Raw genomic sequence first — 18,326 nt, 5'->3', positions numbered from 1 at the left:
ATAATAAGGCTTGTAAGTTATCATTTAATGAACTTTATGTAAACTTAAAAAGCCATAAAATGAAAACATTCCAAGCGCGTCAGTGGAGTGTGACATTTCCATGATGGTGGAAAATGTTCCGCAATAGAGTTTTACATAATAGTATTCCATTACTATATTTATTTACTAGCTTTCCGCCCGCAGCTTCGCCCGCGTGGAATTTTGTCTGTCATAGAAAAACTTTATCGCGCGCGTCTCTGTTTCAAAAACCGGGATACAAACATCCTATGTCCTTTCCCGGGACTCGAAACTATCTCTATGCCAAATTTCATCAAAATCAGTATAGTGGTTTAGGCGTGAAAGCAAGACAGACAGAATTACTTGGGCAGTTCCAATGTAGAGCCTTCTTATCCTTTTTCTAATAAATCATACTTTCTTCTTTTTTAGTATTGTGACTATCCCTTAAATATTTAAATAAATGTTTGTTTTTCAGGTATCACAGACTAAAAACGCGACGCAGCAGGTAGTCAGCATACAGAGACGGCTCATACACATAACACCAATCAACAATACAATGTAAGTAACTGAGTACCGGAAAACGCAGCGTGGGTGTCCACCCACAAGGTGGACCGACGACATCATAAAGGTAGCAGGAAGGCGTGGGACGCAGGCCGCTACCAATCGATCAACATGTAAATCACTGGGGGAGGCCTATGTTCAGCAGTGAACGTCCTTTGGCTAAAATGATGATGAACTGAGTATCTACAACATACCTAAAAGGCCCGCGCAGACCAAAAGTAGTGTCCTTTGTGGAAAAGTCGCTCGTCTACACGGGCTTAACAACAGTTTTAATTGCAATAAATCTTTATGAACTTATTCACGTTACAGAAGTGACAAATCATTCAAATGGAACACGTCGCACCAGAACTTTCTGCTCAAGCGCATGATCAAAACGTCGCCGCCACAGAACGCCGTGGAAGAAGTCAAGGCTCCAAACTTCCCGGATTCAGTGTCTTCTGGCGATATCAAGTATGTCAGAAAACATAATCCTAGTCTTCTGGTATAAGGACACCGCTAAATTTCCAAGGAATGCAGGACCAACTGGCGAATCTGAAAATCATAGAGGGAGGCAGATGTCTTGTGGCTGAAATGATGTTGATGATTGCACCTTTGCTAAATTTTTGGTCTTATCCAAAAGGCTAAAAGTCCATTTCTAACCAAATGTACCCTCTTCAACAGATTGATAAAGAAAGAGGGTGATGCAGTCGCGATGGACGAAGTGGTGCTGGAGATAGAAACCGACAAGACGGCTCTGCCTGTGATGTCGCCCGGCAACGGGACCATCGTCAAAATGCTGGTCAAAGATGGAGAGTCCGTCAAGTCGCAACAGCCGCTGTTCTCGGTATACATATACTCGTATCTTCTAAGTAGATGATTTATATTGCGTTTAACAGTGGCGTAACTATTCGGGATAGAGAGTGACAGGACGGCTCTACCGGTCATGTCGCCCGGCAATGGGACCATCGTCAAAATGCTGGTCAAAGATGGAGAGTCTGTCAAGTCGCAGCAACCGCTGTTCTCGGTATATGCCTTCCAGATATTAACGTTAAGATGTCTGTCAATGCTAAGGTGTCCATCATGTCGCAGTAACCAAGCTATTCTCTGCATACTTATTAATGCGTAGATATTTAGTCTATAAAGCACACACAGCCAGCATCTGAATATCTTTTTTACCTTGCACTTAATAATAATCTTTACTTTACACCTAAAATTCTTCATTCTTTTAACTAACAATTCCAACCAGAGTCAATAAATGCAAAAATCTTCAAGTCGAACTCGAAAGGGGATTGCCTTTTTTCTAACATGAACATCACCTCTGCTTTTCGTTGCTTATCTTTCTTTCCTTTACATGTGATGTACCTGCCTTTTTCAGGTGGACGTAACAGGAGTAGCTCCAGCGAAGGCGGCTCCGGCCCCAGCGGCAGCAGCGCCCACGCCGGCGGCTGCTGCCCCCGCGGCTGCCAAGCCTGCCGCAGCGCCGGCCGCCAGACCCGCCGCCGCCCCTGCTGCCAAGCCCGCTGCTAAACCTGCGGCCGCTAAGAAAGCCCCGGCTGGACCTACGGTAAATACTCTCCTAACCAACGCAAGCGAAAATCTCTTTCACTTTTGATAAACCCTAGCCACAATAGCAACTACTGGTCTTATGCTTCTGCCTTAGCAAGACTACGGTCACGGATAGGGTTGCCAGGTCCAAAATCACAAAAGCCGGACTTTGTGTTTCATTTGGCCGGACATTTTACCCTAAAAGCCGGACATGTGACGGGGGGGGGGTCCAATTAGTGTCAGCTCATGAGTGAGTACTATCATCATCGGTTGCTAACCAACATCCTGATGCGTGCGCTTCATATGATTCTGTGGCTGGACTTTCGCCTGGGCGCGGCAACCAAATAAAAAGCCTGACAAAAGCCGGACAGGCCGGACAAGCAATATTTGGCCGGACAGGTCGGACAAGCAATATTTGGCCGGACAGGTCGGACAAGCAATATTTGGCCGGACAAGACCCTAAAAAGCCAAACATGACGCCTGGCAACCCTAGTCACGGATGCTGCCTCTGCCAACAAGTCTGCATCCACTAAGATACCCACACTTAACCATCTTAACTCATTCACTGTCCATATCCGCACATGAGTCACAATAGTAAAACAATGAATTGGAGCGTTAAATGCAAAAGACAATCTGCAAGTTCTGCAACCTCATTTTGCTACGGCAAAGATTCGAAGATTGCGCCATGTACGGCCACTATATTATCTCAAATTTTTAGTTTTGGATTCCCCAGAATTTTGGGCTACCTATTTAAAGATAATAGTTGATAGCTAACTCATAAGGTATGATACTTTTCGCAAGTGACATACTTAACTTGAAAAATAACCCTAGATACGCCATGATATGATAGTAAGGCGTATCTTTGGCTGTCTAACTTTTGTTATTGGTAATTTGGTACTTACCCTTGATCCATATGCTGAAATTGACATCTTACCTTACTCACAGGCGGCAGCTCTAAGGATAGGTGACCCCACGAAGACAATATCGGGGACGCGCACGGAGCACCCAGTGCCCATGAACAAGATGCGCAGACGCATCGCCGAGAGGCTGAAGGAAGCGCAGAGTACTACTGCTATGCTGACGACTTTCAACGAGTGCGACATGAGGTAAGATTTAGCTACTCAGTTGGAAACTTGTCTAGTTTCTTTCTCAAGGAAAACATTGAAGCCTTTTCTGGCTCTAAGTTGAGACGCGACGTGAAGGTGGTATAGGGTTCCCTGATTGACATCGGCAAGGGTGAGGGCCGTTTTCCACAAAAACGCGGAACCTAGTTAAAATGATCTACCAATAGAAATTGTTATTACACGTCTCATCTTTGCTCAGCTTTAGTAGCAGCGCGGGCTACGCTTTCGTAGGAATAACCTGCCCGTTATGACGATTAAAAGCGCTTTTTTAAAGCCTATTTGCAAAAATAAATGAATTTTTTATGATTGTCGCATCTCCTCGTCTCCGCTTTGATGAATCACGTCCCTGAATGTTCACTGTCTTGTCGCGCCATCCTCACGTTCATGTCCACAAGGTGGACAGTAGCAATAATGCGCTGGATGCAGGCCGATACCAACCGGGCATCTGGAAATCATTGGGGGAGCCCTATGTTCAATTGTTCATCAATGAACGTCCTGTGGCTGAAATATTGATGATATTTTTTTTTTAACGTTTGTATTTTTCTCAGCAAACTGATGGCGTTCCGCAAAGCGAACCTCGAAGCGTTCACCAAGAAGTACGGAGTGAAACTGTCCTTCATGTCGCCGTTCCTGAAGGCGTCGGCCAACGCGCTGATGGACCAGCCCGTCGTCAACGGCGTCATTATCGGCGAAGACATCATTTACAGGTTTTTAAACACTTCATAACTAAGTACAGGTAGGTAGGTAGGTACTAGGTATAGCGCATACTTTTTAGAAACTTGTCACATAGTTATCAAGCTCCTCTAAATAATATCTTCACGGAGCGAAGTCTTACTCACAAAGAAAGCCAGAGCGAAGGCATTTCGATTATTATTATAACTTCCAAATGTTACGTTTTGCCACTTTTCTAGGGGGAGAAGGTATGTTGAAGGTACATGACTCTGACATGACTGAGGACACTTTGACACAAAAACAATAACTTGTTTGGCGTAACAAAAACACACCTGCCATAGGAACCTCTCTGAATGCGCTATACCTACCCAGTGGCGGATTAACGTATAAGCACTACAAGCACGTGCTTGGGGCCCCAGTTCTCCGTTTCATTTCATACCTACATTTTATCGAGATTTAGCCTATGTTACTCGTAAGTAATGTAGCTTTCAAATGGTGAAAGAATATTTAAAAACGGTCCAGTAGTTTTTGAGCCTATTCATTACAACCAAACAAAGTTTTCCTCTTTATAATATTATAGTGTAGATAAAGTAAAGTGCGTTTTCACAAATATACAAGTGGCGTTTAAAGAAAGAAAGAAAGAAAAATTTATTACGATGAACATCACTTATACATGACAGAGAAAAAGACAGAAATGGCACATAAATATTACAAGGAAATAAAAAGTGAACTGAACAGTGCTATCCTGTCGCAACAGCGATGCCCATCGCAATGGGATTCCACTCAGCATATGCCGTGGCCCACGGTGGGGAAGGCCACGACGCTGGTTTTCAGTGGGCCCCATGCCGAGTGGAAGTCACGGACACTAACCTAAACTGCATATCAACAAGGCCGTTTAGATATAAATATATAACAATAATAATAATGTGCAAACATTTGTTGAATAAACATAATTATTGTAAATTAATCCTTCAAGGCCCGCGAATCTAGACACAATAGATAATCAATTGTTATGACATCAATTAATGCCGTCTGGGACTCAAGCGGTTAAAGATACTACATATTAAAATAATACCCGTATTAAAATAATAATAATAGTGTATACAGGGTGTCCCGTAATGCAACGTCAAGCCGGAACTGGGTGTTGAGGCAAGTTACGCTGGTTATCAGAAAAATATAAAAAACAATCTATGTGGCATTTTGTCAAAGTAATAGGCATTTAAAAAAAAAAAAAAGAAAATCTACTCCCGGTGACGGTCTTTTTACTCGTGTTGCCACAAATCTTCACTTTTTCCAAAATTTTTTTTTGTTAAGTAACCCTGAATAATGCTTCTCTAAATTGTTTTCAAAATTACGAAACCAGCTGCTCCAGCTTGGATGAAAAAAATACATTATTCCCAAAAAAAAATTCAAAATAAAAATTTTGCCTAGTTTAAACTGACTGTACTGAAAAAAAATTGTACTACGCGAGTATGGCAAGTGACGTCATAATTTGGCGCATTTAGTAAGGATTCCAAAATGGTATAACACTTGGTAAATTCTTGCTGTGATTGTCGACAATTTTTGTTTTTTTGGAAATAATCCCGTTTTTAACTTTATCTACCTTGGTTAATTATTATTATTCTAATGTGCCCAAAATTCAAGTTTCTGGCTTAAGTAAGGTGGAGAAGCCATTTTAAAAGGTATGAGCGGAACGGAGAGGGCCATCTTACCAAGCAGGGATGTTATGGATATCCGTAACCGTAACCGATACTATCGGATATCCGAAATAAAAAAATATCCATAACCGTAACCGAAACAGATTCAAAAGTTACGGATAGTTTCGGATAAAGGTGGAGTCTTAAGGGTACAATAAATTCCAAACAGAAGCACTATTCAGGGTTACATAACAAAAAAAAATTTAGAAAAAGTGAAGATTTGTAGCAACACGAGTAAAAAGACCGTCACCGGGAGTAGATTTTTTTTTAATGCCTATTATTTTGACAAAATGACACATAGATTTTTTTTTTGATAACCAGCATAACTTGCCTCAACACCCAGTTCCGGCTTGACGTTGCATTACGGGACACCCTGTATGTGTATATGTATATTTATAAATGTATATATATATATATATTAAAATAAACATGCGATGTGAAAAAAGAAGAGAAACAAAAGAAGTGTGCTAGTGTAAGACTAATATCATTGTGGTTGCGTTTAGAATCTTTCACAGCTTAATGATTACTAACTGCTTTGCTGAACGATCCTTCTCACAACTAAAAAGGTTAAAAAACCCGCAAAGAACAAAAATCCGTCCAGACAAGCTTAATTATTTAGCATTAATGTGTATTGAGGCAGACATACTTCGTCGGATAAATTTCGACGATGTAATCTCGGAGTTTGCTCTGATTAAGGCAAGGAAAATAATGTTTTAAGTTTTACATTTTACCTACTACACTTTCTATTTTGATGAACTTACATTTTATACTTTATACCTTCCATTCCATTCCTTCCAATTCCATTTAAGCAATAGAGGGCCTACACAGGCTCTGTGCTTAAGGCCTCGGATACTCTTAATCCGCCACTGTACCTACCTACTAGCATCATAATCACATTATTTACCTTTGTGCCCTTTCCTTACGTCATAGGTATGATAGAATACCTAGATTAGTACTCTTGATTTTACTGTCTTCAGGGACTACGTGGACATATCAGTGGCGGTAGCAACTCCTCGAGGCCTGGTGGTGCCCATACTGCGCAACGTGGAGTCCATGGACTACCCTCGGATTGAGCTCGCTCTGAACGCGCTTGCTGCTAAAGCAAGAGACGGTAACTTTACCATGACTTGGGCTATACGGTTCCTAGGGTAATACTTCCAGTGATACGGTAGGTATAGTAGATCGTTTCATACACAAAGACGCGCCCCACCAATTCGAGGGAAGGGCGGGGTGCGGGGAGTTTGATCCGACCAATCCAAGTGTCATTATTGTAGTGTGATTGTGCACTCATAGATGATTTAGCGTGTACCGAACCGATAACACTCAAACATTAGCGGAAGAATGGTGTGGCGCGTCTTCGTGAATGAAACGATCGACTATCTATACTTATGCAGACTGGGACTCCAGAAGTTACGAAATGTGAATAAACTTAATTATTAACAAGACAGTAAAAAGCTCATACTCCGTAAGTAGAACTGTCTCTCTTGCTTAATCAACTCGACAAATTGACTTATCAAAGATCTGTAATCTTCTAGCTCACACCTACACTCGCGAGCAAAACTATGGAATCACTTACATGAAGTTGTTTCCACGCGAACTTGTGTACTAACGAATTTGTTAGTAACAAAAAAAGTAGCACCATTTTAAAGATTAAACTTTTATCTTTAAATTGATACCAAANCCTGTATATGTATAGTTGTACGTACTAAGTATCTGTTTGGATATTTAAAGTTACACGATTGCTTCTCATAATATGTCTAAGAAATATCCAAAATTTTCTTTAATTTACTGAAGTTAAGTTGGTAAGTATAGTTCTTGCAACTCATGAAGCTTTAGGTACTTGTATGTGTACGTGTACGTAATATAGTTCCAAAATACTGAACTGTCCTGTCCATGACATTGACAGCGGGGCGCCACCGTCTATACCGGATCGCTGGTTCCGATTTTTGCCATTGGAAACCATATAGTTGAACGGTGGTAGCGCCCCCCTGTCATTGAGTTTGGTGGGACAGTTCAGCGTGGGTCATCTTTAAAGTGTAATGTCTATCAAAACTTTTGAAAAACAAACTCGCCTTTGTGAATTGCAACAACTTTAAAATTGTAAATACTTACATATTTTTCTTTTGTGGTTTCTATGAAAAAAAGTAAGTTCCAATGTTTCACAACTTAACAGAAAACCAACGAAAAATTTGAAAATAAAGTAGGTATACCTCGTTAACATAATTTCCAGCCAAAAGACTTCTACTGTGCTGGACAATGGTGGCCTCCACCAATGATTTCCACCAACGGTTAGTTTTGCGTGTTTTCCCGATCTTCACTAGCTAGATCCTCCGTCTACAAAAAGTTACATAACTATTCAAATTAATTTAATTACCACTTAAAGAAGAAAAAAAAAATAGTTTCAAACCTCCAAAAAGTTTTTCAGGACGAGTAGTGCCATCTATTAGAGAATAGTAGAAATAATGTTTGAAATTATCGCGAGGATAGGCAGGTTTGAAACATGTAGCGCCATCTCTTATGTAGAAGTATAACTATACAGTACGTTATATTTCAAAATACAACTTTTATTTTTTCTACATTTTAATAAAACAAATAAAAAAATGAATTTCTAGCGTTTGAACAAAGTTTTGTGGTTTGATTGTTCTGATATATTTTTTGCACATTACAAGTTCTCTTGAAAACGGCGCGAATCGCTCGTTTTAAATATCATAGACTCACCAGGTGGCGCCACTGTACTAATCTTATTGTAGTCCTAATTTAATTGTCAGGGGCGCCAACTAAAAAGCGGACCTCATTAATTGATTTCATTGCATTGTTGTTATTGTTCTCTCACCATAAAATACCTTTTTTATTAAACTTTTTTACAAAAACAGCCTGACAGCAAGTTAGAAAAAGAAGTCAACCTTCAGGAGTGTCATCGATCTGTCTATTGATTTTCGATTATGATTTTGATATATTAATGTTATTATTTAGAGAAATATTCAAAATTCATACGAATTCTAGCATAACATGCTCAGGAGAAGGATAATACGGCTTGTAAGTTATCATTTAATGAACATTAAGTAAACTTAAAAAGCCTTCAAATGAAAGCATTTCAAGCGCGTCAGTGGAGTGTGACATTTCCATGATGGTGGAAAATGTTCCTCAATAGAGTTTTACATAATAGTATTCCATTACTATATTTATTTACTAGCTTTCCGCCCGCGGCTTCGGGCGCGTGGAATTTTGTCTGTCATAGAAAAACTTTATCGCGCGCGTCTCTGTTTCAAAAACCGGGATACAAACATCCTATGTCGTTTCCCGGGACTCGAAACTATCTCTATGCCAAATTTCATCAAAATCAGTATAGTGGTTTAGGCGTGAAAGTAAGACAGACAGACAGAATTACTTTCGCATTTATATTAGTATAGATTGCCTTATGGGCAGTTCCAATGTAGAGCCTTCTAATCCTTTTTATAATAAATCATACTTTCTTCTTTTTTAGTATGGTGACTATCCCTTAAATCCCAACTTCCCAACTAATATTATAAATGCGAAAGTAACTCTGTCTGTCTGTCTGTCTGTCTGTCTGTTACGCTTTCCCGCTTAAACCTCGCAACCGATTTTGATGAAATTTGGCATAGAGATAGTTTGAGTCCCGGGAAAGAACATAGGATAGTTTTTATCCCGGTTTTTGAAACAGGGACGCGCGCGATAAAGTTTTTCTGTGACAGACAAAATTCCACGCGGGCGAAGCCGCGGGCGGAAAGCTAGTATTTAAATAAATGTTTGTTTTTCAGGTATCACAGACTAAAAACGCGACGCAGCAGGTAGTCAGCATACAGAGAAGGCTCATACACACAACACCAATCAACAATACAATGTAAGTAACTGAGTACCACCCACAAGGTGGACCGACGACATCATAAAGGTAGCAGGAAGGCGTGGGACGCAGGCCGCTACCAATCGATCAACATGTAAATCACTGGGGGAGGCCTATGTTCAGCAGTGAACGTCTTATGGCTAAAATGATGATGATGATGATGAACTGAGTTTCTACAACATACCTAAAAGGCCTGCGCAGACAAAAAGTAGTGTCCTTTGTGGAAAAGTCGCTCGTCTACACGGGCTTAACAACAGTTTTAATTGCAATAAATCTTTATGAACTTATTCACGTTACAGAAGTGACAAATCATTCAAATGGAACACGTCGCACCAGAACTTTCTGCTCAAGCGCATGATCAAAACGTCGCCGCCACAGAACGCCGTGGAAGAAGTCAAAGCTCCAACTTTCCCGGATTCAGTGTCTTCTGGCGATATCAAGTACGTAAGAAAACATACCTATCCTAGTCTTCTGGTATAAAGACACGCTGTGTAGGTTTGTTGTCGACACGACAAGAAGAAGAAGACACCACCAAATTTCCAAGCAGGATCAACCGGCCAATCTGAAAATTATAATAAAGGGAGGCATATGTTCAGCAATTAGATGTCCTGTGGCTGAAATGATGTTGATGATTGCACTTTTGCTAAAATCTTATTCTTTTATTTTTTTCTTATCCAAACTAAGAATTTTCATACTTAATTATATTCTAACTACTAAATCACATCTAAAAACGACAACGTAATTATGACATGAATTATGATGAATTTCATCATCATGTCATGAATTCATGATAATTTAATTAAAAAATATTTTCAAAACTAACTTAACGGACATTTTAGGCTTATTTTTAACTAACTTAAAAATAAGCCCTAAATGTCCAACAGAAAGAATTCGCAAATTGAGTCCATTTCTAACCCAATGTACCCTCTTCAACAGATTGATAAAGAAAGAGGGTGATGCAGTCGCGATGGACGAAGTGGTGCTGGAGATAGAAACCGACAAGACGGCTCTACCGGTCATGTCGCCCGGCAACGGGACCATCGTCAAGATGCTGGTCAAAGATGGGGAGTCCGTCAAGTCGCAGCAGCCGCTGTTCTCGGTATATGCCTTCAAGATATTACGTTATCCATCATGTCGCAGTAACCAAGCTATTCTCTGCATACTCGTGCGTAGATAGTTTATAAAGCGCATCACAGCCAGCATTTGAATATCTTTACCTTGCATTTAATAATAATCTCTTGGATTAATAAAACCTAGATGGATAGTCTTCATACAAACGCTTCGTCAAGAGTGAGGCAAAAATCTTATGTCATTAGTGTCAATTTTGTTGGGGAGTGTAGACAGTGAAAGCGATTTTCCCGAAAGTAGGGAAATTTTTAATACGTTTTTAATGATTTTATAACTAACAAAAACAAAACGCATCATGTACTTACTTATTTATTGAATTCAAAGGACCTACCTAATTACAATAAGATAAATCGACTGAAAAGTCTCGATTTCATAAAAAAAAGGAAGTGTATTTGTACGGCAAACAATTGGGAAATAAATTTTCTTGTTACTGGTATCATTCCCGTATTTAATTTTTGAAAGCCAAATTCAAGCAAAATACGCGTCGAATCGTAGTACTTACTTATGAAATGTAACACTAGTCATTTTCTTTAGTTTTTCTGATGTATTAAGACAACCTTTCACAGCACAAACCGTCTTAATTAATTAAAAGTCGTCGGACGTGTTTACCAATTTTTCCCTTTGACAGTTCATGTGACGTTTACGAGTAAGCCATTCTGGCTTACTAAAATCTGCCTCACCTTTCGTGCACTGACTATCTATCTAGGTTTTATTAATCTAAGAATAATCTCTACTTTATACCTAAAATTCTTAATTCAAGTCGAACTCAAAAGGGGGTTGCCTTTTTACTAACATGAAAGCTCATCACCTCTGCTTTTCGTTGCTTATCTTTCTTTCATTTACATGTGATGTACCCGTCATTTTTAGGTGGACGTAACAGGAGTAGCTCCAGCGAAGGCGGCTCCGGCCCCAGCGGCAGCAGCGCCCGCGCCGGCGGCTGCTGCCCCTGCTGCTGCCAAGCCTGCCGCAGCGCCGGCCGCCAGACCCGCCGCCGCCCCTGCTGCCAAGCCCGCTGCTAAACCTGCGGCTGCTAAGAAAGCCCCTGCTGGACCTACGGTAAATATAATCTCCTAACCAACGCAAGCGAAAACTGTCAGTTTTTATAAACCCTAGACACAATAGCAAATAGAATTATCACGTATATTTCTGCGGAAGCACGGCTGTGTACCAACTGCAGCTGCCTCTGCCACCATGTTTGCATCGACTAAAAAAGCTCTACCATCTTAACCTATATTCACCGTCAACAAACGAAACAGAACTGGACTCTTATGTAAAGTAAACTAAGTAGGCAGCCTCCTGCCATGGCAAAAACTACGCTAATGAAGTACAATCAGCACTACCTAATGGATGCAGGACTAAGAGGAGAACTGTAAGGAAAACAGTGGCGAACACAATAGATCGATGCCGGTCGCAGTGATATTGGGACTTTTTAGAACCAGAATAGCCTCAACTCAACACAAAAATAATAATTAAATTTTTTTTTTTAAACACAAGCTTTATTCTGAAATATGCTACTAAAACGAAAAAATAATTGTATGCAATGTTCAAATAATTTCGAAAGCTTTTAGCGCAAACAGAAAAAAGAAGAATAAATTCCATGCGCGATACAAGCTTTCGAAATTATTTGAACATTGCATACAATTATTTTTTTTGTTTTAGTAGCATTTCAGAATAAAGCTTGTTTTTAAAAAAAAAATTATTATTATTTTATTTTACACTTCTTAGCTGTATCTCAATCTGGGCGGTCATCATTTAGCACCAAAGTGCTCGGAATCCCAAACTCGATGAGTTTCCGCCGTTTTGTTTAGGAGTTCCTATGGCCACCTCCTGACTCCATCATCAGACCAGCTCAATGGTACCATAACATTGCATTGTCATCGTACTTACATAAGTATACCAAATTTCAGCTCAATCGGCTGAGGAAAACTGGTCTTAATTTCAGTTGCAAGATTTGTCCCACACATACTAACAAGTGAAGTCAATGTAAAGCTTGTAATAATAAAAAAAGTACAATCAATCAACTACTCTAAATAGGCCTCACCTAATCATCAGTCAGCGTACATCAGTGCGGTATGCATATTAGTTTAGATCTTTTTCCTACCGTCGCTGATCATCAACTGTTAGCAGGTTGGCACCTATACATGATCCGTTTGTTGAAGATTTCTTAACCTTTACCTCGCAGGCGGCAGCTCTAAGGATAGGTGACCCCACGAAGACAATATCGGGGACGCGCACGGAGCACCCAGTGCCCATGAACAAGATGCGCAGACGCATCGCCGAGAGGCTGAAGGAAGCGCAGAGTACTACTGCTATGCTGACGACTTTCAACGAGTGCGACATGAGGTAAGATTTAGCTACTCAGTTGGAAACTTGTCTAGTTTCTTTCTCAAGGAAAACATTGAAGCCTTTTCTGGCTCTAAGTTGAGACGCGACGTGAAGGTGGTATAGGGTTCCCTGATTGACATCGGCAAGGGTGAGGGCCGTTTTCCACAAAAACGCGGAACCTAGTTAAAATGATCTACCAATAGAAATTGTTATTACACGCTTCGCTTCGCTTCGCTTTCGTAGGAATGACCTGCCCGTTATGGCGATTGTCGCATCTCCTCGTCTCCGCTTTGATGAATCACGTCCCTGAATGTTCACTGTCTTGTCGCGCCATCCTCACGTTCATGTCCACAAGGTGGACAGTAGCAATAATGCGCTGGATGCAGGCCGATACCAACCTGGCTTCTGGAAATCATTGGGGGAGGTTTATGTTCAATTGTTCATCAATGAACGTCCTGTGGCTGAAATAATGATGATATTTTTTTAAACGTTTGTATTTTTCTCAGCAAACTGATGGCGTTCCGCAAAGCGAACCTCGAAGCGTTCACCAAGAAGTACGGGGTCAAGCTGTCCTTCATGTCGCCGTTCCTGAAGGCGTCGGCCAACGCGCTGATGGACCAGCCCGTCGTCAACGGCGTCATTATCGGCGACGACATCATTTACAGGTTTTTAACATTTTATAATTACTTACAGGTATATTTAGCGCAAAATTTATTAGGAATAGGAACATGCAGTGTGTCTAATAAGGTAAGTGAGCATTTACTCATTTAACAGAATCACGAGCCGCTCCATTAAATGTTCTAGTGTTCACACTTTCACGAACCAAACGTCATACATTTTACTGTATTGTACGTAGCTACCTTTAAGCACAATAACAAAAACACATTATCCCGCAAATCTCCACTACCGGTTTCCGCATGACCGGAAGTGTGGAGAAGCCATTTCGTCTTCCTAAGAACGCGTTACGGCATATAAGTCGCGAACGATACATTTTACAAAAAAAAAAGTTTATAAACATTTATGTTGGCTGTATCTCTCGCTTTATTGACATTCTTAAATTCCCCATTTTATCAAGGATAAAGAAAGGAAAAAAAAGAAACCAAAAAACCTTTTTCGGTCAGATTAAGAAAACCCACCAACATTTTTGTCAGATTAAAAAAATATGCTTTCAGGATACCGAGATAAACCTCCCCTATGAAAATCTGACGCGCTCGAGTATTTCAAAAAAACTTTTTTTTTGCATTTTCAAAAATTCATCGTAACTCGTCACGCCGAAATCGTCAGTTTTTTTAAAGGGAGCTTCCTTGGGGCCTACTTAACACCCCTTCCAAAAATCTGACGCACTCGAGTAAATTTATTTTTCATTTTTGACTACTTTATATGCCTACCCCCACCACGTAAACCGGCAGATTAGTATACCGTTGTTATCAGAGGCACTCGGGGCATACGTAGTATGAATATATGACGCGCTCGAGAATGCCCAAGTATTATAACTGTTTTTTTTAACATTTTTGAAAAACCGTACACGCCAAACCCACCGCTAAAATGGTTTTTGCCATACGAGCTTTTCTTTTCGAAATTATTTTATCTTTCGATTTTGATAGGTCTCGACGGCGCCGTTGAATTACGCCAAATAGCTACCTCGCCTCCCTAACTACTACCTTTAAGACGTGCCATCTTCTTTTCCTTACGTCTTAGCTATAGGTTTGATAAGTACCTAATTAGTTTAGAGCTCCATTTTATTTATTTATTTAATGAAAGAAACATGCAGCTTTTATATTTCATTCTATTTTACGGTATACAGGGACTACGTGGACATATCAGTGGCGGTGGCAACACCTCGGGGCCTGGTGGTGCCCATACTGCGCAACGTGGAGTCCATGGACTACCCTCGGATTGAGCTCGCTCTGAACGCGCTGGCTGCTAAAGCGAGAGACGGTAACTTAGACATGAACTATCGAAGAGACTTGGTAACGCACTGGGACTCCGAAAGTTTATATTCACACAGTCTTAGGACCTTATATCTCCTTATATTAGAACCAACGTCTCTTATACTTACTTATGTAACTTCAGTATGCATTGACTCATCAAAACTCAGTAATCTTCTATCGCTAGCCCATTCTAGTCATCTCGCAACTAAAGATACGAATTCGAGGCATCCTATTTCCTATAAATTGTAGGGTACTTATACTTTTATGTTCCGTAAAGCACTGGCATAGGTATATTAGGTATACCACAATCGGGACAGAAAGGGACGATTGCTCTGAATCTTTAGCCTGATAAAATTGTTCGGGAGCTTTTGCGGTCTGTCGCAGTGTCCCTAACTGACTTACTTGAAAAACTTTATCTGAAACTGAAGATAAGATCACTAGCATTTCCTTCGCAGGCAAGTTGACTCCTGGAGACATGCAAGGCGGCACATTCACGATCAGCAACGGAGGAGTGTTCGGCTCGCTGCTGTCGATGCCCATCATCAACCTGCCCCAGTCTGCGATCCTGGGCATGCACGCCATCTTCCAGCGGCCTGTGGCGATAGCAGGGAAGGTAAGAGTGATGCATAAATAAAAATTAAGAGGAAAAGGACTTTTATTAATATGAAGCAGTTTTGCTAACCAAAGGACAATGGGCAAATTGGTACCCGGCTCCAATAGATATGTGTCTAGTATCGTTTGAAAGGTCTTACCAAGATGAACAACTTTTACTATGACCACCAGCCTCAGATCTGGTTGTGTACGAAGATATACATACTTTTTTGCAGAATGGTACCCGGCTTCAATAGTTATGTTTGTAGTGTCATTTGAAAGGTCTTACCAAGACGAACAACATTTACTATGGCCACCAGCCTCAGATCTGGTTGCGTTCGAAGATAAAGATACTTTTTGTGTAACCTAAGTATCATACAGTATGAAGGGGGACGCGCTCGGGGCAGGGCACTGACGATAATAATATGGTGGGACGCGGTGAGGAAGACGGTGGGCGGGAGTTTGCATCGTGCGGTCCACACAGCTTATGACCGCAGCCTGTGGAGGAACACTATCTGTGGTCACGATCCTGGGACCGAGGAAGAAGAAGAAGAAGTATCATACGTGTCCATCGTATGGTACTTAGGTTATGCGAGGCGGGAAGGGTTTACTGCTCCAGCATCCTTCCTTAACTCTATAATTATTGATGGGGATAATTGTGAAATAAATATTTTTATTTAAAGAAGTACTACCCCCTTATTAATAAAAAGTTACACCTAGGAAGAACCTTGGATTGACACCAAATGACAATTAAGCCAGAGTTCAACTAGGGTGTAACTTTTATTAATAAAGGGGTTAAAGTTTTATTACTTCTTAAGGGTTTTATTATGGGTTGCTAAAGCGAATTAACCCACAAGACCCAATAAGTCCACCCACAAGATGGACCGACGACCTCATAAAGGTAGCGGGAAGGCGCTGGATGCAGGCCGCCACCAACCGGCCATTGTGGAAATCATTGGGGGAGGACTATGTTCAAATGGACGTCCTATGGCTAAAATGATCAAGATGATGATGATGAAAGCGAATAAAGGGCTAATAGCTTGGGTAGTTCATCGTAGATATAATCCTTTCCTTTTCAATGCTTCTTTTAGTTATATTAATAGATTGTAGTCATAATACATACTCGTATACATGGATGATTGTGTTATACTTTCATTATAATACTTAGTGGAATTACTGCTTTCAAAACGTGAATTAGAACTGGCCCCATAGCAGACATTTTCCTACATCTAAAGGCCTTTTAAAATATATATTGGTTATGGCTATTGGAGCGGGTACCACTTTCCATACATTTTTGCCCATCATCCTTTGCCAACCAATTGTCTTAAGGTTCAGCCAAACCAACGCAATCACACGCGATCAGCCGGCGTGCAGCAAAATGGCGATCAGCCGGCGAGCAGCGTTGGCGATCAGCCTTTTAAATGCATTGATCGCGTTGGTTTGACTGAACCTTAAGCCACAAGAAGTGACAGGACCTTACACGCCACTGGTTATTTTGCTAAGACAGTGGCACCAACTGGTTAGTGCCTAAGCGGTAGGACTTATACTCGTAAGTGGTAGGACTTTTAAAGAAGGACTATCGCGGTGATTGTAATTGGTGAACCGAACGTGAAAGAACCTAGCGTGAATCACCTTGATGACAACGAGTAACGACATAGTTCACCCTTTATGATTAGTTAGTGGGATACTCTATGACTCTTCGGCAACCTTACGAAACTTGCATAAACTCACTGTATGTTTTGTTCCAGGTGGAAATCAGGCCCATGATGTACCTGGCACTCACCTACGACCACAGACTGATAGACGGGCGCGAAGCAGTGCTGTTCCTAAGGAAAGTGAAAGCCGGAGTCGAGGATCCTACGTCCATCTTAGCGGGCGTGTAGTGTTGGACGCTTGCTAAAATATGTGCTAAGTCAACTACCACTATGTTTAGTGCGCTGTAGTATAATAACAGAATTTTGGTGCTTTTTTGGGTCGAACGTTTTGCGATAATAGCAGTTCAGTGCTTGTGGACACAAACATTATGACGAATTTTATTTCGTGATTATTTCGTCAGGATTCATTTTTAAGTATTTTTCGGGGGTTTAATCTACTACTTAATTAAGCTGATTCTATTATCGGTTTTTATAGCGATAGACACAGAAATGGCCCACTAAGTACCTCGAAAATCACAGAAAATACAGAAATGGGACTCAGAGAGCGAAGCTAGCTTACCTAGCTTTTCTTTCGTAGCAAAGTTGCTCTATTTTTATGTAATACGTGTCAAACTAATTTCTAATTTGCAGTATTTTCGTAGACCTACTTACTTATTTCTACTGAACCTTTATCTTTTTATTTAGTTTACACTGTCAGGATAATCCTAACAATACCTACTTTTGTTGTGTAATGATGTTAAATGCGGCAATAAACATTGTTGTAGGTATATTATTTTTGTAAAAATATATGACTGCTTTGAATAAATAAAATATTGATATTGTTGAACAAAATGTTTTATTTGGCTAAATAGGTAGGTACTTAGTTACTTACTTTTATTTTATGTTACGGTTACGGCACGGTTAGGTACATACCTAAAAAAACATGTTTCGTTAGAAAGGCTAGCCTTGTATTGTACCTAAACATTATGTTGGCACCAGCCTACTCTGACCACCATGAAGAAGAAACCACCCTGAGAAGTGCATCAGCTCGTCAGAGTAAAATATTCTTACATCAGCATCTAAAGGGGGGGTAAAATGGCAGAATTAGATTTAACAAGAAATTCTAATTCTACCCTCACTGAATAGAACTAAAACTTGTATAAACCAAGGTGGCACAGGTAATATCCCAAAATAAATTACAATTTAAATTTATAATTAGAGAAAACATAAAAAAGTATAGAAAACAGTGATTTTATGAGAAGTTATCAAGTTAGTGGAGT

General features: G+C 40.4%; 2 protein-coding genes across 2 annotated transcripts in view; both read left to right on the top strand.

The window, feature by feature from the left end:
* The window catches only part of LOC114364508 (dihydrolipoyllysine-residue succinyltransferase component of 2-oxoglutarate dehydrogenase complex, mitochondrial-like), a 32,339-nt gene extending 25,612 nt beyond the window's left edge, over window positions 1-6,727 (top strand). Inside the window, exons 2-8 of the mRNA XM_028320689.1 lie at window positions 473-555; window positions 868-1,008; window positions 1,219-1,381; window positions 1,913-2,101; window positions 3,028-3,188; window positions 3,755-3,913; window positions 6,553-6,727. Coding sequence (XP_028176490.1) covers window positions 923-1,008; window positions 1,219-1,381; window positions 1,913-2,101; window positions 3,028-3,188; window positions 3,755-3,913; window positions 6,553-6,727 — 933 coding nt within the window. The 5' untranslated portion in view covers window positions 473-555; window positions 868-922. The remainder of the gene's footprint in view (window positions 1-472; window positions 556-867; window positions 1,009-1,218; window positions 1,382-1,912; window positions 2,102-3,027; window positions 3,189-3,754; window positions 3,914-6,552) is intronic.
* Window positions 6,728-8,485: 1,758 nt separating this feature from the next.
* Window positions 8,486-17,766, top strand: LOC114364495 (dihydrolipoyllysine-residue succinyltransferase component of 2-oxoglutarate dehydrogenase complex, mitochondrial-like). The gene is made up of 10 exons (XM_028320670.1): window positions 8,486-8,611; window positions 9,355-9,437; window positions 9,737-9,877; window positions 10,374-10,536; window positions 11,433-11,621; window positions 12,748-12,908; window positions 13,397-13,555; window positions 14,695-14,828; window positions 15,277-15,434; window positions 17,161-17,766. Exons 1-10 carry the CDS (start codon window positions 8,585-8,587, stop codon window positions 17,293-17,295), a joined length of 1,350 nt encoding a protein of 449 aa, XP_028176471.1. The 5' UTR covers window positions 8,486-8,584; the 3' UTR covers window positions 17,296-17,766.
* The last annotated feature ends 560 nt before the right edge of the window (window positions 17,767-18,326 follow it).

This window comes from Ostrinia furnacalis, unplaced genomic scaffold, assembly GCF_004193835.3.
Source record: "Ostrinia furnacalis isolate ACB-3 unplaced genomic scaffold, ASM419383v2 OfSCF7446, whole genome shotgun sequence".
Taxonomy (NCBI): domain Eukaryota; kingdom Metazoa; phylum Arthropoda; class Insecta; order Lepidoptera; family Crambidae; genus Ostrinia; species Ostrinia furnacalis.
Note: the sequence above shows the minus strand (reverse complement) of the source record. Positions and strands in the feature narration are given on the sequence as shown.